The sequence below is a fragment of the Astatotilapia calliptera genome, chromosome 23, assembly GCF_900246225.1.
Source record: "Astatotilapia calliptera chromosome 23, fAstCal1.2, whole genome shotgun sequence".
In the NCBI taxonomy this organism is placed as follows: Eukaryota; Metazoa; Chordata; class Actinopteri; order Cichliformes; family Cichlidae; genus Astatotilapia; species Astatotilapia calliptera.
The window spans coordinates 40,795,071-40,822,774 of record NC_039323.1 but is presented as its reverse complement, the minus strand read 5'-3'; the positions used below and the strand labels follow the sequence as shown (position 1 = coordinate 40,822,774).

The 27,704-nt window shown below is 44.6% G+C and overlaps 1 protein-coding gene across 6 annotated transcripts in view; it reads right to left on the bottom strand.

Moving 5' to 3' along the window:
* Positions 1-1,927: 1,927 nt before the first annotated feature.
* The window catches only part of LOC113016964 (NACHT, LRR and PYD domains-containing protein 12-like), a 184,310-nt gene continuing 158,533 nt past the window's right edge, over positions 1,928-27,704 (bottom strand). Inside the window, exons 1-7 of one of the 6 annotated variants that reach the window (XM_026160205.1) lie at positions 13,895-13,929; positions 12,395-12,563; positions 10,449-10,580; positions 10,012-10,143; positions 8,765-9,006; positions 6,872-8,660; positions 1,928-2,125 (exon numbers count right to left, since the gene is read on the bottom strand). In XM_026160205.1, the coding sequence (XP_026015990.1) occupies positions 1,948-2,125; positions 6,872-8,660; positions 8,765-9,006; positions 10,012-10,143; positions 10,449-10,580; positions 12,395-12,537 (2,616 nt within the window). In that variant the 5' untranslated portion in view covers positions 12,538-12,563; positions 13,895-13,929 and the 3' untranslated portion in view covers positions 1,928-1,947. Of the gene's footprint in view, positions 2,126-6,871; positions 8,661-8,764; positions 9,007-10,011; positions 10,144-10,448; positions 10,581-12,394; positions 12,564-13,719; positions 13,844-13,894; positions 13,930-27,704 lie in introns of those variants that run through there. The other 5 variants (XM_026160208.1, XM_026160206.1, XM_026160211.1 and 2 more) reach the window with 5 other exon arrangements.

Genomic DNA, 27,704 nt, shown 5'->3' with positions numbered 1-27,704 from the left:
AACACTGGTCTCTATGTGCAGCTGGCTGTGAGACCAGTGCTCAGGGAGCGTCTACAAAGTGCAACACTGAAAGAACATCACACACTCATTTGCTTCCAGCACTTTCACACAAACATCTACTGTCATTATTGTCACCAAACTCTGTGGATCCTTTATTGCAAATTCAAATGGGATCAAATGGTCAGACAAAAGAGGGTTATGAGGAAATATGATGAAATGTTGTGTATTAGCAGCAACTTATTGAATCTTTTCCTCAGAAACCAAACAAAATGATTGACAAACATGTTTTTACAAACTCAGTGTTGGACTTGGATCAGCAGGATAAGCTGATGTTTAAAGGCATTTGAGTCTCGCTGTATGAGAGTCCAGTTCTTACTCAATATTTATGGATGATGTTCTTTCAGTGTTGCACTTTGTTGGATAATGGAACAAGTCGATGCTTCAGTGCTTTGAATTAGGAGTGGGTTTTAATAATCGATTCATCGATTAAAATCGATTCTGGCTTGGATAACGTGATATTGATTAATTAAAATCCTGAATCAATTTTTTAATATTAATTTATTTTGCCCGAAATGTCAGAATCTCAGGTTAAACCTCACAAAACTTTAACAACCACCAAACAGCTGAAACAGTGAATGAGAGCAGGAACACGGATTCTGCACAGAGACGTAAACACAAAGCTCGGACCCGCCGACACATCAGAATCAGTGAGATGTCGCCTTTCTCACTGACGGCACGGACACGGTCGGGGCTGAAAGCCGACAGCTCGCTGATTCTGATGTTTCGGCGGGTCCACGCTTTGTGTTTACGTCCTTTTTGCGCTCGATTCTGAAGCTGTTAGTTTTATCTCTCTCCAAACAATATTGACTGAACCAGCAGCAAAAGAAGATCCAAACTACGCTTCACATAAACATCGTCATGAATTCTCTCTGACTTTGGCTGTTCCTGCCTGCACAGCTCTCTCTCTCTCAGTGTACTCCAAGAACAGCTTCAAACATCTGTTTCTGCATCATTCACTGTTTATTAGACACCAGTCTGCTGTTGTGTAATAATGAAACAAGTCGATGCTTCAGTGCGTTGAATTGTGTTACACAAAGAAAAGCAAAGTTTTCACGTTGTTCAGGCAGAATCGAGCGTTGAAGAATGAATTCACACGTCAATAAACATTTTCATCAGCACAAGCAGGACAATGAAAGCAGGAAATACCCCAAACTGCCATTTCTCATTCTACAACTTCAACAACTGCACATGAATTATACTTCATACACAGACCCACAGTCTCTGATTGCTCTGAAATCTCACTGACAGCCAATAGAAATAAAGAAAAGTCCAGACTGACAGTCTCTGTGGGGTTAGGCAGTGAACTGCTCGAAAGTGTCAGCTTCCCTTTTATAGACACAAAAATATGTAAATGTACTGAATTATAATATTTCTGTCTGAGGCAAAATTTCCCAGATTCCAATCGAATTGAATCGAACTGAACATTTCCTCATGAACTGTATTAAACTCTGTAAATGAACTGAGAACTATTTCTACATTTGAAACTATGGATTCATTTTCCCGTTCACTTCTGTACGTTAGTGTATAAATGAATGTTAGACTGGGCTCCATGGAAACACTTGGACTGGTCTCAGCTGCCTTCTTTCTGTAGTCCTTTCTCTTCTCCAGCTTCTGTTTGAAATCCTCTCACAGAGCCTGAATCCTGCTTTGCTGTCATGTTTGGGCCTGTGTTCCTCTGCTTTAACACAAACCTCACCACAGCAGCTGTGTGGGTCGTCTCTGTAGCAGCCCGATCAGCTTCTGATACATGAACATCATCACAGCTCCTAACTTCACCTTTATTAGCTTTGACATTCATGTCTTTCTTTTCTCTCTCTGTTTCCACACAAGCTCAAAGTCTCTGTAGCCTGAAATATAGAAAAACAACAACAGCTGCAGTCAGTGAACTCACCTCAGAGTCTCCAGTCGACAGTTTGGACTCTCCAGTCCAGCACACAGAAGCTTCACTCCTGAATCCTGCAGCTCGTTGTTACTAATGTCCAGCTCTGTCAGATGGGAGGGGATGGACTTCAGAGCCGAGGCCACAACTTCACAGTGAGTCCCTGAGAGTCCACAGTCAGCCAGTCTGAGATTACAGAAAATATAAAATATGTTATTATAAAAGCAGAAAGTCTGCATTATAAACACAGACTGAATGTATATGAAGACAAAACAGAGTGAGGTCATAATCTGATGAACATCTGCTCTTCACATCTGTGCTTCAGCTCCTCTTACTGTGTTTGACATGACACAACGATTGAGTCTCTCTCAGACCTGCAGACTTTTAATGAGAATCTTTGTTTGGCTTTAATCTGCAGATGAAGGAGGAAGATGGCGTCACATTTAGGCTTCCATAATGTCCACAGTCTGTCAGTGAGATCTGATCCAGAGTCAAAGTGAAGACACACATGTGGACTGTTTCCTGTCTTGAATCTAGAACATTTTGAATGAGTTCAGCTCAGTGAAGAGTTCCAGCTGGAAAGACGATCTCTGTTTGCTACCTGCTGCTGTCAGGTACGACTGTTCACGTCCACACGCAGGAAAAATCTGCTGACTGTCACCAAACGGAGCAGAAATCTCATCACTGGACAGTAATGATGAATGAACTCAGAGCTGCTGATATCACATCTGATTTCAGGGGAACTAAACTAAAAAGGAACAAATAGAAACAACCATCATGACTCTGTTTGACCTTCAGATCAGAAACTATGGTTCAGAACAGCAGCAGGATTTCAGGCACTGTCACATCCTCAACATCCATATTCCAAATGCTCTTCCTGACAGGACACTCTTTGTTCCCACTCAGGGAGTTTCCATGTGTACAAATCATTTCTGAATCTCAGTAGACTGGGAGGTTTTTCCATCTCATGAATCTCTTTCCTAACATCAAACTAGATAAATCAAACAAAGGAACTGGAGTCTGTCTAATTTCTGACCCCAGTAAAGCTTGTACTGGGATACCCCGACATACTCTCTCTCCATCTGCTCCCACAGCCTCATATTCACAGCTGGCCCTTCTCTCAGCATCCACACTCAGGGTGGGGGCGGGGTCAACACCAGTCAAAACCATTGCTTTGGCCTTATGGCCATTTTATTAGTGTTCGTTTCTGAGTAACAAGCAGGACTACGCACAGGTGTTTGGACATGTGTGGACCCGACCTACACTTAAACTTCTTAAATCCTCTGTTTCTGTGTCACCAGTTACACTTTTAATATTAATGTATTCACTCCGACATTTTTGGAGAGCGGTCAGAGCTCATACACTGCAGACAGACATGTCTCCCAGCACACAGCTGACTGTCAACTCTCTGAGATTGGATATGATTCATTTAGATTATATCTGTAAGGTGAAGTTTATCTCGGTGTTTATTTGTTCCTGAGGAAGTCAGCTCGGCTCAGATTAAAGTTTAATAACTGAACAATTTCAATGAACCTTAACGCCTCCCTGGAGCATATATGGAACTGAATCAGTCACTTTTCTTTATTTCCTCATGTTCATATGTGACATACATGTTTTAACCATTAATCTGGAATTAAACTGACATTTAATATATTTTAAGGAGGAAAGAGAAATTTCACCAGAGGATGTTGATGCTGTTCATGGAGACTGAAGACAGAATGATTTATCTGTCTTAATATTTCTGCTGCTCTTTCCTCTGGTGCAAAAATATATTAACTGTTGGTTTTAATTCAAAATCAATGGTTAAAATGTTAAAATACCAACAAACTTGTGGCGTTAGTGTTGATATTCTGTGAGTTACTTAAAGAGATCACACAGGTACAGGACATATTTTATGTTTAAGTTTATGCATGTTTGCGGTGAGATGTGCATGTAGTGGGCTGTTATGTTGTAAACTGTGTGGATGTGTTTGGGAACAGAAAGATTATTTTACTGCATAAAACGGCGCTGATCAGCTGTTTCTGCCGCTGATACACTCGGCCGGTGAACCACCTGACTCACACAGGCTCTCCTCCTCCACAGTCCTCGTTTATGAAGAGCTTTACAAACACAACATCACGGCTAACAGCTGGATTCTCCCGTTTCAGTGCCAAACAGCCACTTCCTGCTACAGACAGTAAAGTGGACAGTTCGGCGCTAAACATGTGTTTAAAACTTTAAGCTCTTATTTGTTAAAGCCAGCTTCACAGACAGATCTGTGTCAGTGTTTTAGAGCAGGGCTCAGTGGTGTAAACGAGCCTTTATATGCGTTTCATCTCCATTTTTACATTAAACTGAACCAAAACACTGAAAACTTCACCTGATATGTCTGTGCAGGTTCTCATCATACAGTCATGGTAATCTAAGGAGCCTGGAAAGAAAAGTGACTTCTTTAAGTTTCTTGAAGACGTTTCATCTCTTGAAACCTCTGCTGATAATCACCCACACCCTTTTTCACAGCTTGGCTCATGTGATGAGCCACATGATCAATAGTTGGTCAGCGACCCTCTTAAGGGACACTCCCACTAGGATTAAAATCTGGGACTCTCCACTTTCTGGTTTTAGAAGTGAAGAAGCTGAATGTTCGTATTAAACATCTTCAAGAAACTTAAAGCAGTGCACTCGCTTTTCTTTCTAAGCGGCCTTTCTTAGATCACCTGATGTAACCTGAGTAAATTATGTCGGGTGTCAGCGGGGTTTGAAAACTCTGCAGCATGACCCGGGTGTTGCTGGTGGCATCATGAGCTTAGACCCCTCAGTCAGCTCGGTCTAAAGTCATCGTCAGCACTAACAGGCACAAATAGGCTCTAACGTGACAAACTGACCCGACATTTAAAGAGTGCCCACTACAGTCTCAGCTAAAACATATTAAAATGTGCAACACCAAGGACTGTACACTGGACTCCATTTCAGTGCAAAAGAATAAAACAAAGTAAATCCATCCAATCTCCTCTGCCTGTCCTTATCATCAATAAAAACAATTAAGAAAACAGAAAATCATAGAAACAGTCATCTTTGTTATTGCATCATCACACATCAGTTCCCAGTAACTAGTCAGAATGAGACGTTGTTTTCATCTTTCTCACACTCATCTCACTCCCCGGTCACAACAGGTGGTGACTTTAACAGGTGTTACAACCTGGCTCAAAGCTGCAAAAGAGGGCGGAGACTGAAAACAGAGACTGGTTTCATTTTGAAGTACTTAATAACCTCGGCTAAAGATGACACCAGACAGCGTGACAGGGTCTGACAACGAGTGGTGTCGTCGTCCTAGCCGACCTCGGCAGTTATTCACACGCCATGACCAAAAACTCCTGCAGTGTGACAGCAGACAGAGGAGGAGTCACAGAGGAGCGTAACAGCTGTGACAGATGCAACAGGAGGACGAGCTCCAACAGTAAACACACTGTGAAGACAGGAAAGCAGTCACGAGTGATGTTGGTCCTGTTTTTATCTCCACTAAAACCTCTCTAACGTCACATGTAACAGAACACAGACACGTCTGATTATCAGGGACCACGACCCACATCTTTGCCTCACTATGTTTATACGAAGAGACTGAAAATAATGATTCTCCCAACACATCACCAACACTTTTATGGCAAACAGATAATAGTGAGTGACAAGAGGTGAACTGTTTCATATGCAGTTATCAGGGTAAATACATTTAAACCAAAGACACTGGAAGAGTAAAGGAAAGGAACTGAAGGTGACAATTCAAGAAGCTCAACAGAAGTCAAATGTAACAGGATCAAGATTCCCTGTTAAAAACAGATATGTACAGTATAATAGTAGACTACACTAATAATAGTGTATAGTATAATAGTATACTATACTAATAATAGTGTATAGTATAGTAGTAGACTATACTAATAATAGTGTATAGTATAGTAGTATACTATATGAAGTCTACACCGCTACGTCCTTAAAATTCAGCGAAATTAAGGATGCATTTGAGGGCCACATTTCGAGCAGCGACCTTCGTCGCGTCGCTGTGATGTAATCGGCCTTAAAATGCGTCCTTTAAGGCTGCAGACCCTGAATTGGGATAGAGCCAGAGTCTCGTCTCTGTTTTCACAGAGGATGTGGTTCTGTTGGCTTCATCAGGTGATGGCCTGCAGCTCACAGTGGAGCTGTTCTCAGCAGAGTGTGAAGCCGTGTGAATGAGGATCAGCATCTGAGGCCATGGTCCTCAGCTGGGAAAGGGTGGAGTGCCCACTCTGGCTCAGAGACGTTCCTGCCCCAGGTGGAGGAGTCTCAGGGTCGTGTAAAGAAGGGGGAGGGGAGCAGGAATCAACAGACAGACTGTTGCTGCGGTAACAGTGAGGTGGACGCTGTACCGGTCTGTCGTGGTGAAGAGAGAGAGAGCTGAGCATGACAGCGAAGCTCTAAATTTACCGGTCGATCTACGTCCCTGCCCTCACCTATGGTCACGAGCTGTGGGCAGTGACGGGAAGAACCAGATCGTGGTTACAAGTGGGGCAAATAAATTTTCTCTGAAGGGTAGCTGGTGTCTCCCTTGGAGACGGGGTGAGGAGAATCCTCTTCACAAAAACTAATCAAGTGAACAAGACTCTCCAGGAGGTAAACATTTAAATATCCAAGTCCACCATAAAGAGAAAACTGCATGAAGGTAAACACAGATGGTGCATTACAATTCATTGCATGTGTTTTACATGAAGAATGGAGGATATACCGTCCACTTTCACTCTGTCTTTAGCAGCAAGTGGCTCTTTGTTGTTTGGCTAGCTGCACTGAAACTGGAGAATCCAGCTGTTAGCCGTAACGTTGGTGTTTGTAAAGCACTTTATAACCAAGGACTGTGTTTTTAATTTAAAGATTAAACTATTAACCGACACTGATCAATGATGTAATGATCACATCTGGACTCACCGAGCCTTTCTGCAGTTCCTCACAGCTGGAATCAGTCTCAGTCGTCCCTCCTTTGAAGCTTTGTACTTCTGCAGGTCAAACTCATCCAGAACCTCCTCTGACATCTGCAGCATGAAGGCCAGAGCTGAGCAGTGGATCTCAGAGAGTTCCTTTGATTTGTTCTCTGACTTCAGGAACTCTTGGATCTCCTGATGTACTGAGAGGTCGTTCATCTCCATCAGACAGTGGAAGATGTTGATGCTTCTGTCAGGACAGGATTTAAACTTCTTGTTATTCTTCAGGTTCTTGATGACTCTCTGGATGGTTTCTGGACTGTTCTCTGTCTGACCCAGCAGACCTCCTAAGAGTCTCTGGTTGGACTCCAGACAGAGGCCATGAAGGAAGCGGACAAACAGGTCCAGGTGGCCATTTTTACTCTGGAGGGATTTCTCCATGGCTCGTTTAAGGAAGTCATCCAGAGATGACTCTTTGTATTTTTTTCCCAGGAAGTCCTTCAGCACCTCTGACTTCCTGTTGGTGAAACAGTGGAACATGTAGACTGCAGCCAGAAACTCCTGGATGCTCAGATGAACAAAGCAGTAGACTGGTTTCTGGAAGATCACACACTCTCTTTTGAAGATCTCTGTACAAACTCCTGAGTACACCGAGGCCTCTGTCACATCCAGACCACACTGCTCCAGGTCTTCTTGGTAGAACATGATGTTTCCTTTCTCCAGGTGTTCAAACGCCAGCCTCCCCAGCTTCAGAAGAACTTCCCTGTCAGCCTCCGTCAGCTCCTGTGGACTCGTCTCATGTCCCTCGTGGTACTTGTTCTTCTTCCTCTTTGTCTGAACCAGCAGGAAGTGTGAGTACATGTCAGTCAGGGTCTTGGGCAGCTCTCCTCTCTGCTCTGTAGTCAACATGTGCTCCAGAACTGTAGCAGTGATCCAGCAGAAGACTGGGATTCTACACATGATGTGGAGGCTCCTGGATGTCTTCATGTGGGAGATGATTCTGCTGGACAGCTCTTCATCACTGAATCTCCTCCTGAAGTACTCCTCCTTCTGGGCGTCAGTGAAGCCTCGTACTTCTGTTAGCCTGTCAACACATGTAGGAGGGATCTGATTGGCCGCTGCAGGTCGGGAAGTTATCCAGACGAGAGCCGAGGGAAGCAGATTCCCCTGGATGAGGTTTGTCAGCAGCTGGCTGACTGATGACTTCTGTGTGACATCAGACAGCAGCTTCCTGTTGGTGAAATCCAATGAAAGTCTGCTTTCATCCAGGCCGTCAAAGATGAACAAAAGCTGAGAGACAGCCAGCTTCTCTGCTGTGACCTTCTGTAGTGTTGGATGGAAAACATGGAGCAGCTCCAGAAGACTGTACTGCTCCTCTCTGATCAGGTTCAGCTCCCTGAATGAAAGCAGAACCACCACACTGACATGTTGGTTCTCCAAGCCCTCTGCCCAGTCCAGAGTGAACTTCTGCACTGAGAAGGTTTTTCCAACACCAGCCACGCCGTTGGTCAGAACCACTCTGATGGGTCTCTGTTGGTCAGGTAAGGCTTTAAAGATGTCCTGGCACCTGATTGGAGTGTCATGGAGGGCGTCCATCTTGGAAGCTGTCTCCAGCTGCCTCACCTCATGTTGGCTATGAACCTCTTCACTCTGTCCCTCTGTGATGTAGAGCTCAGTGTAGATCCTGTTGAGGAGGGTTCTACTTCCTGTTTCATCACTTCCTTCAGTCACACGTTCACATCTCCTCCTCAGACTGATCTTATGTTCATCTAAAACCTCCTGCAGACCAACATCTGCTGAAAGAAAGAAAAACAGAAAGAAAACTCTTCAATGTCTGAACAACAACAAGAAGTCCAGTTTTCAGAAATGAGTCCATCAGCAGACAGATGTTCAGTCTTACTTTGTACACAGCTGCTCTGACTGGCTGTCTGCAGTCCAGCTCTGCTTCTGGATCTTTCTCCACACTGGGGACAGGACCAGTCTCCTGATGAAGCAGACTGGTCCCAGTATGAGGAGATGCACTGTCTGCAGAACCAGTGTCCACAGCTGGTAGAGACTGGATCCTTCAGGACGTCCTGACACAAAGCACAGCAGGACAGCTGCTCCTCCTCACAGACACCACTCCTCTTCCTCTTCCTCCCTCTGTGAACACATTTCTTTATCACTAAAATCATTGACTGTCAGTGACAAACATCCAGATTTGATGACACTGTGTAGAAGCTCTGATGGTCACAGAGAAAAGTCAAAGTGGAGAAACTTGTGTTTGAGTTCAGAATCCAAGTTTCCTTTGCTGTTCCTGCCTGTCTTATTAAACACAGAGTGATCAGCCTACAAACTCCACAGTAAAAGCCTTCATCACAGAGCCAATCAGGCAGAAGCTTCTGCACCATCAGGACACAAACAGAGAGGAGCTTCTATCCTCAGACCATCCAAGTCCTAAATCAGAACATGCTCCCCTCATAGCATCACCATCAGGGTTTAAACAGGACCTTACATCATGTTCTTGTCTCACTGTCATATTTCAGATCATACCTGATTCATTATGACGTCACACGCTGCTACACTGATCCTGCTGCTTCATTACTGCTGATATTACTCTGCTCACTCTGTTCAGTTACTCTCTTTACATCACTTTGCTCATTTGCTTTGTTCTGCTTGCACTGCTCTGTCAGTACATGCTGTGCTAATGTGGCACAAAGCACTTTAACATTACATCTGCACAATGTTTCATTATTTCATTTAATGATTGTTTCTAATGTTTTGTCCAGTCACAGGAGCAGCTCAGCACATTTCACTGTGTTGTACGTGTATGACGATGCCTGTGACAAATAAACAGCCTCGGACTCTTCAATCTTCTGCATTTCTTTGGAGATCAGCTCAGTGGCCTGTTGAGACCATCTTTCTATTTCTGATGACTCAGTTCAGATTATTATCCTGATACTTTCTTTTAAAATGTGACGAAATCATTTATCTGATGTTCTGACACAAATACACCAAAACAATCCCAAACAGCACAAACCACCACGTTACACACAGTGTAATAAAAATACAGGCAACTACAAATAAAAACACTTTAAAATATAAACTAAAATTACAAAGTGGTCACAGAATTTCAAACACCCGTAAATGAGTCAGCAGCTCTCTTACATGGTCAGCTGAGCTCCATGATTGAAGAACGTTGTTGCTGCAGGTTCATGACTGAAGACTGGAGGTCTGTTTTTGGACCAGTCACTCCTCACAGACACACAGCTGGATGCTGGAGACTGTGACCTCTGACCTCTGCAAACACAAACACATCACATGAATTACTGATTAATCTCTCTTTAAAATCTTTTAAGCAGCTGCAAACACACAAACTGGATGATGTGATGGTTTCTGTCAGTAATAGTTGTCTCAGATTAGAGTACAGACGGCTGCAGAGACGTTCACAGCAACAGAGAAGAAATCATTACCTTGGATTGCATTACTACTACGATTGATACTAGCATTATCGTACCCGGACCACCATTAGGAATCATTTATGATGTCACTGGTAGAACATTTATAGAAACAACCTTTGAACTCTGAGTCAGCAGCTCTCTTACATGGTCAGCTGAGCTCCATGATTGAAGAACATTGTTGCTGCAGGTTCATGACTGAAGTTTGGAGGTCTGTCTTTGGACCAGTCACTCCTCACAGACACACAGCTGGATGCTGGAGACTGTGACCTCTGACCTCTGCAAACACAACCACATTGCATTCATTTCACATCAATTAGTACACCACAAAAGGCATGCAAGAAACACAGTATGAAGGCAAACTTCTGGCGTCAATAACATTCAACAGGTCAGGTGGAAACTTTTCTCAGATTTGATTCATGTTTTTATAGAACGATCCAGCTAAAAAAAATATACCATTAGGTCAGGGGTCAGCAACCTTCAGGACCCAAAGAGCCATTTGGAGCCAGTTTCCACGCAAAAGAAAACACTGGGAGCCACAAATACTTTTTGACATCTAGAATGAAGATAACACTGTATATACTGTTTTTTACCTTTATGCTTTGTGTGAACAACTAAGGTGTGTTGCTTATGAAATCCATGAAGTGCTACAGAGAAAATTACAGGTTATTTATGTAATGAACACATTTGAACTCTTAAAGAAATATAACCAAAGGAAAGACACCCAGCTGAACTAAAATGATGTAGCAAACAAAAGCTGCTGTGAGCCGCCACCCTTATATCTCCTTTGGGCTTTTGGAGCCTTGACCTGACTTTTAAAAAATAATTGGAAAAAAAGCTCTATGCTGCTGAAAGATGAAAAATAGATATTTGCAAAATTCTGCCTAAATATGTATTTTACCTGGTTAATGTGTGTGGCGGGGCGTGGTCTGCAGCGCCGCTGCAGGGGAGGCGGACGCACCTGAGCGGCACCCGCAATCACGCCTCGCCGCCTTAACGTCTGTGCTGTTGTGTTGGTGTGTGTCGGCCTGTGAGCTGCAAAGCTACAGCCGGCTGTGTGCGTACAGCAACCGTGTGAAAAGTGGTCAATAAAGAGAAGCTGAAAAGCGTGTTCATGCAAACATCGTCGGGTCTGCCGTGATATGTTTACAACGGGACTTCTGCTCCTGAACCTCTGCGCACAGCGTCTGCAGGTCGGGGCTGTACGAAGTCACTTTCATCTTTACAGGACTGTAAGCTGTCGTCTGTGAGGCGTGAGCGGTGTTTGTTTTTAACATAGTTCACGGTGGAGAACAGCTGCTGACATAATGTGGATCCGAAGATCCATAATTGGCCTACCTGGGGCTGAAAGTCTCGATAAATGCACGGCGTTTCGGCGGGTACACCGGTTTCCACGAGTGTGACGCTTATTTGAACGATGAAAAAATAAAAAATATAATTTTCTTTTTATATTTCAATATCACAATAATCTTCCAATTTAGAACTACAAGTTAAAAAAGAACATAAATAAAATACACTTCAGCTAAATACTTCTAATTTATTTTCCCAAACCACGAGGAGCCGCACTGTAAGGACTAAAGAGCCGCAGGTTGCCGACCCCTGCATTAGTGTTAGTCAATGTTGCAACTGAACTGAAAAACAAAAGATTTTGGTCCAAAGAAACAAAGTCACTATTAATACAACACAACCCCCCCAAAAAGAGCCATGTAGACCCCGGGCTCTATGGGTCTTGTGCTCGGAGCTTGTTCCTGTGCTGCCATGATTAGTGCCTCTGTGCTGTCTTTCAGTCCAGCTTTGTTCAGCCACTGGTAGGATTTCTGGATGTCAGCCACTTCCTCTGCCTGCTGGTGGTGCAAACTGTGTTGTTCTGAGTTTCATTGGACGTCTTTGTCCAAAGCACCAGACAAAGGGCAAAGTAGATGCATTTGCATCAGCAGGAAAATACACCCCAAACTAGCATCATCATTATACAACTTTAACAACGGCCACTAAATGATACTTCATACACAGACCAGTGTTAGGTTAAGTTATGATGTCACTGGCAGAACATTTATAGAAACAACCTTTGAACTCTGAGTCAGCAGCTCTCTTACATGGTCAGCTGAGCTCCATGATTGAAGAACATTGTTGGTGCAGGTTCATGACTGAAGCCTGGAGGAAATATTTCTTTGGACCGGTCACTCCTCACAGACACACAGCTGGATGCTGCAGATGCTGCTCCGTCCTCTTCCTCCATCTTCTTGATGTCAGGGTGGAGTTAGTCTGAGAGGTAAACACACACACTCAGAGGTGCTGTTGTACTGGAAGCATCACACTGACGGGTTTCTAATGTTGGAGCTTTGGCCCTAAAGTCCAAACCAGTTATTTTAGAGGCTCAAAGTCTTTAAAAAACACCAAAAACATCACATTATTTAATAAGTACATGATCAGGTGGATGAAGGAACTCAGTGTGTTTGGGATCATCATCATGGTGAGGAGCCCACATGTTACGGCTCCTTTGGAGAGAAGCTGAGGATCACTGCAGGAAGTGAGCTCATGAAACCAAACTGCTGTTTGTGAGCAGCATGACTCTGTTATTGGACCTGCTCTGTGTTCTACATATGATCAATACTTCAAATATCTGTAAACATCTCATCTTATATTTGTTGCACTTGGTCACATCTGTGTTTAAAAATAGATTTTTAATGTCACTGAGAGTTCTTTTCTACCTTTATTGATTTATTTTGGAATAAATTAAATATAAAGGTGCCAAAAACTGCCTGCAGCTTCAGCTCTGTGACAGGAAACTACTGTCAGGTTCAAAATGACTTCAGCTTATTCATCACAGAGTGTTTATAGATCACAGGACACGTTACAGTTTCACTGTCGATGTTTTAGTTTAAAAGAATGACGAAGGTCTTACTGTGAATCTGCGCGCTCATTGGCTAATACCCTGAGACTGACAGGTGGTTATCCAATCAGCGTGCGGCCTCACACGGACATAAAACTCTTAAAGTTTGTTTCTGAAGGGATTTTCAGATCAGACCTGATGTTTCTGCCTACAGCCTGTTTACCGATATAATCAATATCAGACATCAGAGCAACAGAAACCTCGGTGATCAGGACGCCGGGACTGAGAACAGGAAGTGGTTCAAACGTCGCACTTTCATAAAGTCAGCCTGAACTCCACTCACCGAGTTTCTGTCGCCATTTTAGTTTTAGAACCAGTCGTGATAAGGGCGGGTCTTACTGTGAACCTGCGCGCTCATTGGCTAATAACTTGAGATTGAAAAGCCGTTATCCAATCAGCACGCGGCTTCTCCCAACATAAAGTAGTTTCCTTTGAAAAACCAAAGTCTGATTATTTTTGCCTCCACTGACGGAGCCTGTTGTTCCCGCCACAGAGACACAGTAATGTCAGAGCGGTGTTAACACTCACCTGCCTCAGCACAGCTCTCACTCTCCTCCTGCTCTCTCAGCTAAACTCACTTCCTCTCTACTTACAGGAAACCAGCGCTCAGAGGAGCCGACCGGCCTCACGTTTCACCCACAGACACGAACAGCATGGAATTATTTTATGTCATAAGAAGAAACATATTCATGTTAACACTCACCTGCCTCAGCTCCACCTTCCTCCTCCTGCTGCTCTGAACGGAGAATCAACACTTTCACTTTCACTGCTCCTCCCTAAACACAGAGGATGCTGGGACTTGTAGTTTTTACCTTGAGTGATATTTATGGATGTGACACTAAATCACAGCATGAAAACTTCCTGCAAACATGTCACAGGCGATAAAAGTTTCACATTAAAGGTGAAGTTATTTTTCTGTCTCATGTTCAATAAACAGTGAGCTGGGAAAACTGAAGAACAGACTTCAGACGTTCCCTGCAGAGTTTCTGCTGCTCGGTCGTCTGCATGTTGCTGAGACTGAGCTGATGATGAAGCTGTGATGGGTTTATGGCACGTTTGGTTCTGGAGAAGAGTTTTACTGCCGGTGCAGGTGAAATGATCAGAGGTTACAGCCTCTGGTTAAAGTGGAGGCAGCGATCAGGACGGCTGAGCAGCAGAGGTCTCGAGGGTCCTAAAGTGTAAAAGCATCAGTGTTAGTAACACAAAGATCACAGAATGGGATCATCCACACAACACTAACATCTAAATCCACGGCAGGAACTCTTCCAGTGTCCTGAAAAATCTGTGTGCACGATGCTGAGATTAAAATCTGTCTGCTCATCTTAATGCAATATTGTGAAGTTACAATTCTTTTCTGTAAAAAGAATTTTCATTTTTGTATATAAATAAATGTTGATGTTGTGCTTTGGGATCGTGTGCTTCAATTTGACTTATAATGTGCCAAATGACTGCAACAGGCAGCTTAAGGCGATGCCATCCAGAGTAAGGATCTTGTTAGCCAGTGTTTCTAAGATTTTTACGCCCCGTTACAATAACCTCAGTTTTATCTGAACTTAGAAGCAGAAAATTAAAGCTCATTATGTGTCTAAGACGGCAGTTTAACCAATAAAAGTGGGTATCATATGCATAGCAGTGAAAATGTATGCTATGTCTTCTAAAGCACGTATAATGTAAACAGAACTGGTCTTTGCACAGAAGCCTGTGGAGCTTCATAATTAACCTCAGTGTGTGAAGAGGACTCTCCATTTAATAATAGCTGTAATAAAATGTTCTGGCCAACGGTGTTAAACGCTGCACTTGGGTCTAGCAGGGAAGATTTCAACTTTTCAATATGAATGAAGGCTGAAAACTGATTAGATTAATGTCTGATGATCTTTTCTGTGCTTCTTCAAGTTTGTAACACCGAACATATTAAAGGATGATATAAGGTTCACAGGAAGAGTTTAATTAGACACACATTTACTATTTTTCTTTATACTCTTTCTTTCTTGACATGTTTAATATGATTACTATCAGAGGAGAAAATGAACCTTGTGTAGTTTAAAAACTTTTTATTTAATCAAACTGTAATGTTGTTGAACTCTGACGGACGTGTCTTTTAATCTTGTCAACAAATCCTTAATCACCTAAATGTGCCATTTATCATCTAGTAAAATGTTCCCTCTGCTTCTGTTGCACATCTCCCCCGACACTCTCTGCTTCACCAGCCCTGTGCAGCTGGTCCAATCGCTGCCTCCTTAAACTGGTGTGTTTAAATCTCTTTACCTCTGTTGTGAACTTCACACAAAGTTTGTGGTAACAAAATCAAACTGAGGAGGATCTGGTTTGAAAAACACACACTCGCGAGACAAAATAAAAACAGACTGCTCAAAGCAAAAGCAGAGCCCTCACAGCTGGTAGCACAAAACACAGTGACAACGTGCGTATCAGATACCCTCAGTGCCAAAAGCATAAATATGAAAACATGGGATCACCTAAAAATGGCATTGAGGGGGTGTTACAGTGAAATAAAATGAAACATTTTCAGATGAAAATGTTTCATTTTAGTAAAAACAATTCTCTGTAGTCAAGAACAACACCAACACAGAGAAGAAGAAGAGGGGGTCGTTTTACTACACATCATAAAAACGCAATCATTCATCTTCCAACTGTATCTTTCTGTTCTGGATTTAGAATCATTGGTTGTTTACTGATCTGTACTTTGGGAGTCACACTGTTGTGATACTGGGGAGAAAAGGGTAAGGTTTGATAGACTAAACCATTACACACAAAAGTTGAAAAACCTAAAGAGTGTGTGAGACTGCTAGCTGTGTCGTTCAGCAATAAACTCATCTATAAATGTGTTAGTAAAGAGTGACGTGTACTTCTGTCCCATTAAGCAACGGTTTAACAAATTTCACTGCAAACTATAAAAGGAATCTGGATTTAAATAGAACATAGTAGTGCAGGAAACACTAGTATAAGGTGTCTATGGAACAAATCTCCTTCAGCGTTCAAAATGACCAAAGTGAGGCCTACAGGCGTTTCTCTCAGTTGGTTGTGTTCAGGGAAAAAGCAGCTAAATACACTGAGACTGCTCCACATTGTTAGTGAGTTAACTCTGGATATCTGTAGGTTTGTCAAACTTGGAGTGAACAAAAGCAGAAAACAGTAAAAGACGCAGACAGTGAAAGTCTGGTTTATTTCATGAACACAATGAAACATTGTCGGCAAAGTAGCATACATGATAAATAGATACACATAACACGGACAGTGAGAAGTAAAACTCGTCGTCTTACCACATGTTATATTCTGTAAACTTAAAATAAACCACAGAAATGAGTGTTTTAAAGTCATTATTAAAAACATGAGTCAGCATTACTGAAGTGACACTTTAACGATGCTTCACATCACCGTGTTTATGATGATAAAACATGTTCTCTCGTTAGTAGATGTCTGCGCTGACACTTGTCATGAAAATGTCCCGAGCCAGGGTTCCTCTTCAATTATCACTGATCATTAATAGGGTCACAAAAGATTTGTCACATTATCCCCATAAACAAAATGCTTTTATAGAAATCATTGTGACACAAATATTTAGATTCTTGTTTCACAATGTGCATGAACTCAAAATCTTTAGAGGTTCATATTTATAAAGTATCACAAAGAATACATTTATACCGTTGTATGAGCTACACTTCTTGTAAAAAACTGATTGGAAATGCGTTCGAGAAAAGCTCCTGCTGTGACCTTCCTTCTGTGAGGGCACACACACACACACACACACACACACACACACACACACACACACACACACACACACACACACACACACACACACACACACACACACACACACACACACGTGTCTATATACACATACATACACAAAGCTGTGTAAAGCAACTATTGGCGACTGTCAAGCCTTTGAGTCGCCGAGCAGCTGAATAGGCGAATAATGTTGACGCGCCCACTGTTTAAAACGTAAGTCAAAGTTCCAGGTTAAAACTCCTTTATTTGTTATCAAATCCTTAAAATCGGTAGAAAAACAGTGATCAAAACATTCCAAGCTTGAGCGGTCAGCAAAAGTCGACTTCCCCCATCACCCACTCATTCACAAAAATTCCCTCAGGACGTGAACAGATGATATAGCAATCACTATTACCGACACCACGTGACCCAAAGCTACGCCTTATCCACAACAGCAACTATAAATAACGAATCTAAACGTATATACATAAAATACAGAAATGAATGAGGTGGAATGAATACTACAAATGTACATAAGGTGCAGCTGCAGTCTGGCAGTGGGAGCAGTGTGACAGGTCAACTGTTAAGAAGGGAGATGGCGAGGGGAAAGAAACTGTTCCTGTGTCGGGTGGTCCTGGTCTGCAGGCTTCTGTACCGTCTGCCAGAGGGCAGCAGATCAAAAAGTCTGTGTGCAGGGTGTGAGGGGTCTGTGATGATTTTCCCTGCCCGTTTCCTGGTTCTTGAGCGGCACCCCCCTGCCCTCCATCCAGGATGGAGGGCAGGGGGGTGCCGATGATCCTATCTGCTGCCCGTACAGTCCGCTGCAGTCTGCTCTTGAACTTGAAGCTTTTGTTACCATACCTCAAACACATGTACCCATACCTTAAACAAAAGCACTGCTTTGCACCCTAGTTGCAATTATGCAACACACATGGTCCTGCATACTACACTCTATTTCACACATAAGACACTTCGTTCACAAAATGAAATTTCAGGGTGCCACCCTGGAAAACATCCAAAATACAAAGCACATCGGATAATTGCAACCACTCAATACACACCTGAAGGCACGTACTTGAAAAACTGAACACCAATTAGCCAACTACAAAAAGCCCTCAGTTTAGCCAATTCAAGAACTTTGCAAGCATGGATGGAGGGAGAGCAAGAGGAGGAGGTCGTCGAAGAGGCCACGCACAGACCCCTATTTCTGATGATATAAGAGCAACTTTGGTGGACCATGTCATCAACCATGGCCTGACTATGAGAATTCTCTAGAATGACTCGAAGACCTTCTGGGGCAGGACGCCAACGCCTGTTCACACAACAGCAGGAACTTGCCGTTGTGGACCTAGTGAGGGCAGACAATGCCATCCGTCTCCACCAGCTACGAAAGCAAATACAGGGAGTGCAGAATTATTAGGCAAGTTGTATTTTTGAGGAATAATGTTATTATTGAACAACAACCATGTTCTCAATGAACCCAAAAAACTCATTACAGTTTTTCTCGATTGCTTAAACACTATAACCAGGCCTCTAAACTAAAATTTCAAAACCGTAACGCTATTGGTCAAAAAGCACACCCATTTCCCTGAACTATAAACACTATTCCCTGCTTTGACACATGACTCAAATTTGGTGAACTGTTACTGCAAAACTCTACACACAAATCCCTACATTTTACAGTGCTTACACCAGTCATTTAGAAAGCACTAGCATGCAATAATGTTAACTTAAGTCAGCATAGCTTGAGCTCAATTAGCACACAATTAACCAGGTGGAAACACTAGGAGTCAAAATTTAGCACACACCAATCAGAACCTGCGATGGATAGATAAAAGGGCCAAAGTCAGCTCATTCAGGTTTGAAACAATGGATCCAAAGAGATGCAAAGGAAGAGGACGTGGTGGAGAAAGAGGACGTGGTGAAGGAGGAGGACGTGGTGAAGGAGGAGGACATGGTGGAGGAAGAGGACATGGTGAAAGAGGAGGACGTGGTGGAAGAGGAGGACGTGGTGGAAGAGGAGGAGGAGGAGGTCTAGGACAACAGGAAGGTGGTGAAGGAGGAGGACGTGGTGGAGGAAAAGGACATGGTGAAAGAGGAGGACGTGGTGAAGGAGGAGGACATGGTGGAGGAAGAGGACATGGTGAAAGAGGAGGACGTGGTGGAAGAGGAGGAGGAGGAGGTCTAGGACAACAGGAAGGTGGTGAAAGAGGAGGACGTGGTGAAGGAGGAGGACATGGTGGAGGAAGAGGACATGGTGAAAGAGGAGGACGTGGTGGAAGAGGAGGAGGAGGAGGTCTAGGACAACAGGAAGGTGGTGAAGGAGGAGGACGTGGTGGAGGAAGAGGACATGGTGAAAGAGGAGGACGTGGTGAAGGAGGAGGACGTGGTGGAGGAAGAGGACATGGTGAAAGAGGAGGACGTGGTGGAAGAGGAGGAGGAGGTGGTCTAGCACAACAGGAAGGTGGTGGAGGAGGAGGGAGAGGTGGAGGAGGAGGAGGACGTGGTGAAGGAGGTGGAGGTGGAGAACGACGGCGACAAGGAAGGGGAAGAGCAAGGGCACGAAGACAGTCAGTCTCGGATAAAATTCGAGCCACTTTAGTTGACCATGTCCTTGTCCATGGGATGACTATGAGGGAGGCTGGGCAACGAGTACAACCAAATTTGAGTCGCTTCACTGTTGCCTCCATCATCAGAACCTTCAGGGAGGAAAACAGGTAGGTGTACTTGCAGTAAGACTGCTTTGTACAGTAACGTTTAAGTTACTGAACTTATGTGTCTTGAGTTTCAGTATGTTTCCATTATTTTCCTGTAAAATGAATGTGTGACAGTTACAGTAATGAGTGCTTCTATTTTTGTAGGACACAGAGACGACCACCTGGTGGAGGCAGGTTAAGGTTTTTGTCGGAGGAGCAAGAGAGGGAACTTGTAAACATGGTAATTGCAAATAATGTAATCCGCCTGCGAGAGATTCAAAGGAGAGTGATTGAGGATGATCATCTTTTTCGAGGCATAAATGCCATCAGCCTCTCCACAATTGACCGCATCCTCCGAAAGAATCAATTCCGGATGAAACAGGCATACCGAGTCCCTTTCGAACGAAACTCTGACAGAGTGAAGAACCAACGTGTGGAATATGTTCAGGTATGAGTTTTGATACTGTATAAAGTATTGTGTACCATCACAGCATGGCAGTTTATGCTGCCATTTCAGCACTCTTGAACTGTGGTTCAGGGTACCGATTGACTCTACTGTGTTATGTGTTTTGCAGAGAATCTTTGAGATTGAATGACGGCCTGTTCCCCATGAAATAATCTTTGTGGATGAGGCAGGTTTTAACCTGACCAAAAGAAGGAAAAGGGGGAGGAACATAATTGGCCATCGGGCTATTGTAAATGTCCCTGGTCAGCGTGGGGGGAATGTCACTATGTGCGCAGCCATCAGCCAACGAGGGGTACTCCACCGCCATGCCGTACTAGGACCCTATAACACTATGCTTCTCCTTGCTTTTCTTGATGGTTTAAGACAACATATGTTCCAGCTGGACTACAGGGAACCAGCACAGCCAGAGCAGCCTCACTACGTTGTTGTGTGGGATAACGTCAGCTTCCATCGCGCTGCTCTGGTTCGTGACTGGTTTACCAATAACCCAAGGTTTTCTAATATCTTTCTGCCTGCATACTCTCCCTTTCTAAACCCGATAGAGGAGTTATTTTCGGCATGGCGGTGGAAAGTGTATGACCGAGAACCTTATGTCCGTGTTCACCTCCTTCAGGCCATCGAAGAGGCCTGCCTAGACATATCAGTAGATGCATGCCAGGGGTGGATCAGGCATGCAAGAGGATTTTACCCCCGCTGCCTGGCTGGGGCCAATATAGCCTGTGATGTGGATGAGATTCTCTGGCCTGACCCAGACCAAAGACAAGATGCTGAGGTGGGATAATGTTTCTGGTGTGTTGTACTGTATAGTACATGAATGACAATGTGCCACTGTACATACATTGGTTGCGTCTTTTGTGTTTATCATGTGACAAGGGTTTTGAAGGGGAGAACCATAAGCAACCTAATTGTTTTGGAACTATTGTTTTGAATTAATTGTACCAGTGTGCAAAACTCTGTTGTGGTGTGTGTGTTTTTGAGGGCTTGTGTTTGATGTCTGAGGGCAAAGTTTGGTTTTTCAGCAGGAGTGAATAGTTTTGGGTGTAGAGCTTCATTTTGACCTGGAAATAGGATGTTTGGGGAATTGAGTGAGAGGTTATGGATTTGTGTTTACTGTTGTGAGGATATGAGGCGTAGTTTCAAGAAATGTGTTTTAGCTATTTTAGGGGGATATCTGTGTGTGCAGGTGACTATTACTGTGCAGAATTATTAGGCAACTTAACAAAAAACAAATATATACCCATTTTAATTATTTATTTTTACCAGTGAAACCAATATAACATCTCCACATTCACAAATATACATTTCTGACATTCAAAAACAAAACAAAAACAAATCAGCGACCAATATAGCCACCTTTCTTTGCAAGGACACTCAAAAGCCTGCCATCCATGGATTCTGTCAGTGTTTTGATCTGTTCACCATCAACATTGCGTGCAGCAGCAACCACAGCCTCCCAGACACTGTTCAGAGAGGTGTACTGTTTTCCCTCCTTGTAAATCTCACATTTGATGATGGACCACAGGTTCTCAATGGGGTTCAGATCAGGTGAACAAGGTGGCCATGTCATTAGTTTTTCTTCTTTCATACCCTTTCTTGCAGCCACGCTGTGGTGGCCGTCTTTCAGCCTTTCTTACCTTGGCCATGTCTCTGAGTATTACACACCTTGTGCTTTTGGGCACTCCAGTCATGTTGCAGCTCAGTCATGTTGGAGTAAGACAGCATGCATGAAGAGGATGATGTGGACAAAATACTCATTTGCCTAATAATTCTGCACTCCCTGTATGTGTGTGCGTGTCCAGAGTTTTCATTCTTGTGCTCAAGGAGCCGATTCTGAGAACTCACGGCAGTGTGCCTCCCCGAGATGTCATCCAATTTGCGCCCAGAGATGTTATTCTGAGCGAGCCCTTCCGAGATGTATCCAGTCTGCAGTCAGAGATCTTATTCTGAGTATTCACAGCAGCCGTAGCCTCTCCAAGATCTTATCCGTGCTGACTCAATGAGCCCATTTTGAGAAACTCACGCCTCTTCCCATCGTTCCAATCCCAGCGGGCAGCCTTGTGGGGGTTTGAACAGCCGGTTCCACTTTCTCAAGCCAGCTCCGATCAGCCAGAACCCTGTTACCATGGTTCCGAATAGGTAGATATCTTCAGCACGCAGACTCACCCGAGCCCAAACTTCTCGTTGAGAAATTGCATTTAGGGACCAGTTTTCAACAGGACAATGACCCCAAACACACCTCCAGGCTGTGTACTAGAAGAAGTATACTAGATGGCGGCGCGCACAGACGCAGCGGCTCTATGCTCTCCACTTGGGTGCCTTTCTTTTTTGTTTCTCCACTTTTTCTTCTTCTTTTGTTTTCCTTATTGTGAAGCCAAATTTTCCTACAACCATCTGGAATTATGCAAGATCGGATATAACAGCCAGATCCCCATTACCAGTGATTATCAGAGGGTGCACAACATCCCCCCGGAGATAGCGAGAACATCGGGTGCTCCGTGGATTGTTATCGGCTCTGCCAAGAAACGCAGGCGGCGGAAGGAACGCAAACAAAAGCGGGGATGCCTGTCGGGCCTGCTGGCCAGGCTAAAGAAGCAGCCTTTCAAACCACCGCTCCCGAGCATCTTTCTGACCAGCGCACGGTCGGTCGTCAACAAAATAGACGAACTGAACCTACTTCTCGCCGCACAGCCAATCGTCCGTGACTGCTGTGTCCTGGTCGTCACGGAGACATGGCTCACTCCGCGAGGCTCCTGCCTACGACAGCCGTAACGCTCCGACAATCCATCAAGCGGTGGTAGCTTAGCAAAGTCGTACTGAAACATCTGACAGATTTTCGAGCGCCGTGCACATAAAATCGTTTCGAGGTCAGTAAACACAACCAGAGTTCATACATAAGGCACACGGGGTTATAAGGGGCTCTGTTGACTTTCAGAAAAATCAAAGGATTGATTTTAAGTGCGCCGTATTTTCCAAACAACACGGTAATAACGACGGCCCGCTAGCATGCTCTACCAAAAATAGTGCTTTGTTGTGTATCTGACGGACGAAAGCTAAACCAGTTCCACACCACTGAAGCTGCAGCATTTTTACAAACCAGTTCTGGTTCATCCGTTTCATTTAGCGATCCACTTTCGCTCTTCTCATTCTGCGTCATCATCCAATTCCACCTGTGATCTTGTGTCACCATTGCTCTCTGAGCTTTGTGTTGCTTCTTCTGTCACCTGACAAATAGGACATACATGACAATAAGAATAAAATGTGGAGCTGCTTCAGTGTGTCTGTCACTTTGTGCAGATCTTGACTGATCAGTAATGTTTGTAGGCTGAGTGCATTTTTAAAACAAGTTGTGCAAACTGCACTACAAGGTGGAATATTTGCAAAATCATAACTATGACCTATGAATACGTCAGTGCCATTAAGATGAAATTCTTGTGTCACCAACATTTTAACGTTAGGCATATAATTCTAACAGCCTCTGTAAACTAATATCCTGGCTGCTCGAGGCTGCTGTTTTCTCTGACAGCTTCACTTAGATTAGAATTAGAAACGCTGCTCTGAGACTGAGAGAACTAACAGTGCTGCATGTTGTGCTGTTAGTTTCCAAAACACGTTATTCATGGTTACATACAGTTTTAGACTGATGTGGGCCAAAGCCTAGCATAGCCTGCAACGTTATTGTGACGGACACATTTTATGTGTCAGACCCAGGACCCTGAGCAGTTATGGACTAATATTATAATGTATGTATTTTGTATTGCTGTCCCTCGTTCTCCCTGCTTGTAGACGTGTGTGTGTGTGTGTGTGTGTGTGTGTGTGTGTGTGTGTGTGTGGCCCTGGCAGGTGATTGGCCACACCTGCAGCTGATCAGGCCTGTCGGAGGAGCTATTTGAGAGTGTGGTGGAGCTCTCTCCGACGCTGGATCATTGCGTGGCTTCACGTCAGTCTCTCGACCAGTTCCTAGTTTGAGTCTGCTGCATTATTGTGTGTCTGACGGCTTCCTCTCTCTTATGTCCCCAGGAGTTACGGGGAGACGAGAGGACAGCGAGCACGGGGTGCTCATCACGGAGAAGCGGAGACAGGAGCACTAGCACTGGGAAGAGGACACGTCACGGGAGTCGGGAGAGCACGGGATTTATTGTCATGTCTGTCCATCGCTGTAAATAAACGCACTGCTTGTACATAGAGCACCGCGCCTGTGTCCTCCTTCCCTACACCCCCACGGTCTGCCAGCCAGACCGTGACATTATGAGTGAACTTGGCTTTAAGTGACTTACAGGTTTCTCTGAAAAATACTTTCTTATATCCAGGTTCTTCCTCTTTGCTGCCGTCCTCCTCTCCTCCTGGGAGCGCAGGCTTGCCGCTGCTAAAACTCAACGGAGCTCCCTGAAAGGTTCAGCCAATCACATTGGCCATATTTGTCACATGAGGTAGGACTCCAGTACAGGACGTAATTTAACTCTTTCGGCACCGCTGGGTGAATGAGACGTTGACAGATCTTTTTTTTCTTCTTTCTATCAGGTTTGCTTTTCTTTACTCGAAGAGATCAAATTATTGGTGAGGACAATTCAATAATCGCTGGATATTGGTGGGGACATGTCCCCTCCGTCCATGCCAAATCGACGCCCTTGCCCGAATCGATTCAATCCATGATTCGATTCGATTTGGGGAAATTTTGCCTCAGACAGTCAGCAATATTATAATTTAGATCATACCCCCCCCCCCCCCCCACACACACACACACACACAGCCTTATGGGTACAGTAGTCTCCCGCTACACCTCCTTTTAGCTAAAGACATACTTCATAATGACTCACTCAGCTCACAAGAACAGGAATGCAGAGCATTATCAAACGTTAAAATGATACACATCTCTCACTTGTTCACTTACATTTAAACGAAACACATAATTGTAAACATCTCTAACAGCCTAAGCCAGCTTTGAATAGGGCCTGAATGGATAACTTCAGAGAATTACACATCCAATCTTACACGAGGTCTCACCGCTCGACCAAATCTGGTAACAGTCCCTGTTGGTGTGAGGTGGCTCCTATTTCTCCTTAGAAAACCTGTCTGTCTCTACCACATAAGATCTGGGAGCACTGGCAGGTCCAACTACTGCTCCAGTGGTTCCTTCAGTAGTAATCTACACCTTCTGTCCTGACTCTATGTCTGCGGTTGTAGTGTTTTGCCTGCTCACGCCTCCCCTCCTCATCCTTCTCGCGAAAAGCCTGTAGGTCGGGCCACTTTGGCACCAGCTTCGCAGCAGCTTGTGGCAGAGAGGTACGCAGGTGTCTCCCCATGAGCAACTGTGCCGGTGAGAGCCCATGTTCCAGTGGGGTGGCCCTGCACGCTAGCAGTGCTCTGCTGTAGTCACAGTCCTCTCAAGTCTTTAATGGTACGATCAGCGCGTTCTGCCTCCCCGTTGGCTTGGGGGTACCTGGGGCTGCTCGTTTCATGTGTGAACTGGTACTCTTTAGCAAAGTGCTTGAACTGTTCTGATGAAACTTGCGGCCTGTTGTCCGATACCACAGTCTCGGCAACTGCATGTCTTGCAAAGGCCTCTTTTATAGCATTAATAGTGACCTCTGCTGTTGTGTCTCTCAGTTCACCAAGTACCACGACCAGATTTGGTGTGTGGTAGTAACAGGCAAATGAACTTTTTTTTTTAATGATTTGAATATATATGAATGCTTGTGCATAAATACACAAACAATACACATATGCTTTCATGCTTTCAATTGGGTAATTTACGTGATCTAGGTCAGCGGTCTCCAACCTTTTTTGCACCACCGACCGGTTTATGCCCGACAATATTTTCACGGACCGGCCTTTTTTTTTTTTTTTTTTTAAGTGACATCAGAAACAGCAGTATGCGACATCACGTGATGGCGGAGCTTCAGTTCATCCTTTGTCATCTTTTTTTTTTTCTTTTTTTTTTAATAGGACAGGGGGAAAGAATGAAAGAAAGAGGGGGAGAGAAAGAAAGAAAACCAAAGGGGAGAAGAGACGGTGAGAAGGGGGGGGAAGAGAGAAAAAAAACAAAACAAACAACAAAAAAAACTCCTGGGTCACCTGTATGGAGAAAAAAAACAAAAAAACAAACAGAGGAGACAGCAAACAACAAAGAGCAACATAATAATAGAAAAAAAAAAAGCACCATCACAATAAACTAGCTAGTCATAGATATCAATAGTTACTAAATAATAGACGATATTGTTCAGCACGCAAGATAGACAGCGCACAGTGTGCTTTGAGGCAGCAGCCGAGAAAGCTTTAGTCCGCGTCTGTGAATACCCATGTGTACACCTGTGTGCATACCTGTGTGGATCAGCATGCTTGCATTCCAAAGGTTTCTCCATGTAATGATCTGCTAGGGAGTGTGGGGAGCCACAGCCCTGTCCTCTATGGTATCAAGCAGGTATGGAGGAGATCAAAACTCCAGACATCCAGAGGCCCCCAGAACACAAGAGACCATGGAAGACCAACAGAGGGGCAGCTGCGCCACTGTCCCAGTAAGAGCTGAGGAGAGTCCCAGATGAGGGCTCATTCAGCAGCCGCGGAGCAGAAGCCAGGGGGAGTTGCAGTGATGCGCCCGTGAGCTCCGCCGGCAGCCAGCTGTGCCTGAGTGACCGAGCCCCAGGCCGAGAGGCCGGGGGCACCCCACCTCCGAAATGGCCCGAGCGAGCCCCAATAAGCGGCCGCCAAGGAGTGAGCCGGTGTGTACCCGGACGCCCACCCCCAGATACAAAGAACCACCAACGCACCGACACCTGAGGGAGTCCGCCACCGGCAGGGGAAGTGGTGGTGGGTGGAGATAGGCCTCCAAACCTTGGAAGGCCCGAGATGTCCCCAGAGAGGTGGCGTCTGATACCCAACCTGACATATAAATACAAACATACAGGCACACACAGACAAAAACATCCATTCCCACCCTCATGCTCTCATGTGCACTTCACACTCAACCGACGTGGAGACAAATATAAAGAGACACTGTATACGCGATCACACTCCCCAAGCGTACTCTACAAACCGGGTCTAGGTGCCCCCGCCCCTGGAGGGGGGAACTGCACCCAGACCCAGGTGGTGTTACCCTTTTCCCTGCGGTGGGGAGAGGCAGACCGCCCTGACTCCGCAGCAGCAGGGAGGCCCCACACCCCAGACCGCAGCCGGACGGCCAACTCCTCCTAGCCCCCCCGCTCCAGCAGGCCGCAGAGAACGGGGGTGAGAGAAGACTCCAAACCTCCCTCCACCCGCTCATAGTAGTGTTGACGCATGTGTGTTCTAAGGTGCAATTAAAACCCAGGAGGGCATGGAGCTACCTGCCAGAGAGCAGCAGGTAAGCGCATAGTCCCTCCTGTTAGCCCTCAATGTCTACATGTATTTAAAATTGAGAGGTGGGCAACGATGCCAGGGGTGAGGTGTACACCCTGATGGTAACTTGGACTCCGTGTATTGTGCCCACCCCCAAGATCCTATATGTATGTGTAATGAGGGTGTGAGTAATGTGAATGTCTAAGTTGTGGGATAAAATTGAGGCAGAGGCAGCCAGAAGGGGACAGAGGGGGGGTTAGCCTCCTCTGCATCCTGGTGACATACCCCTACTCCAAGGCCCTGCATGTGTG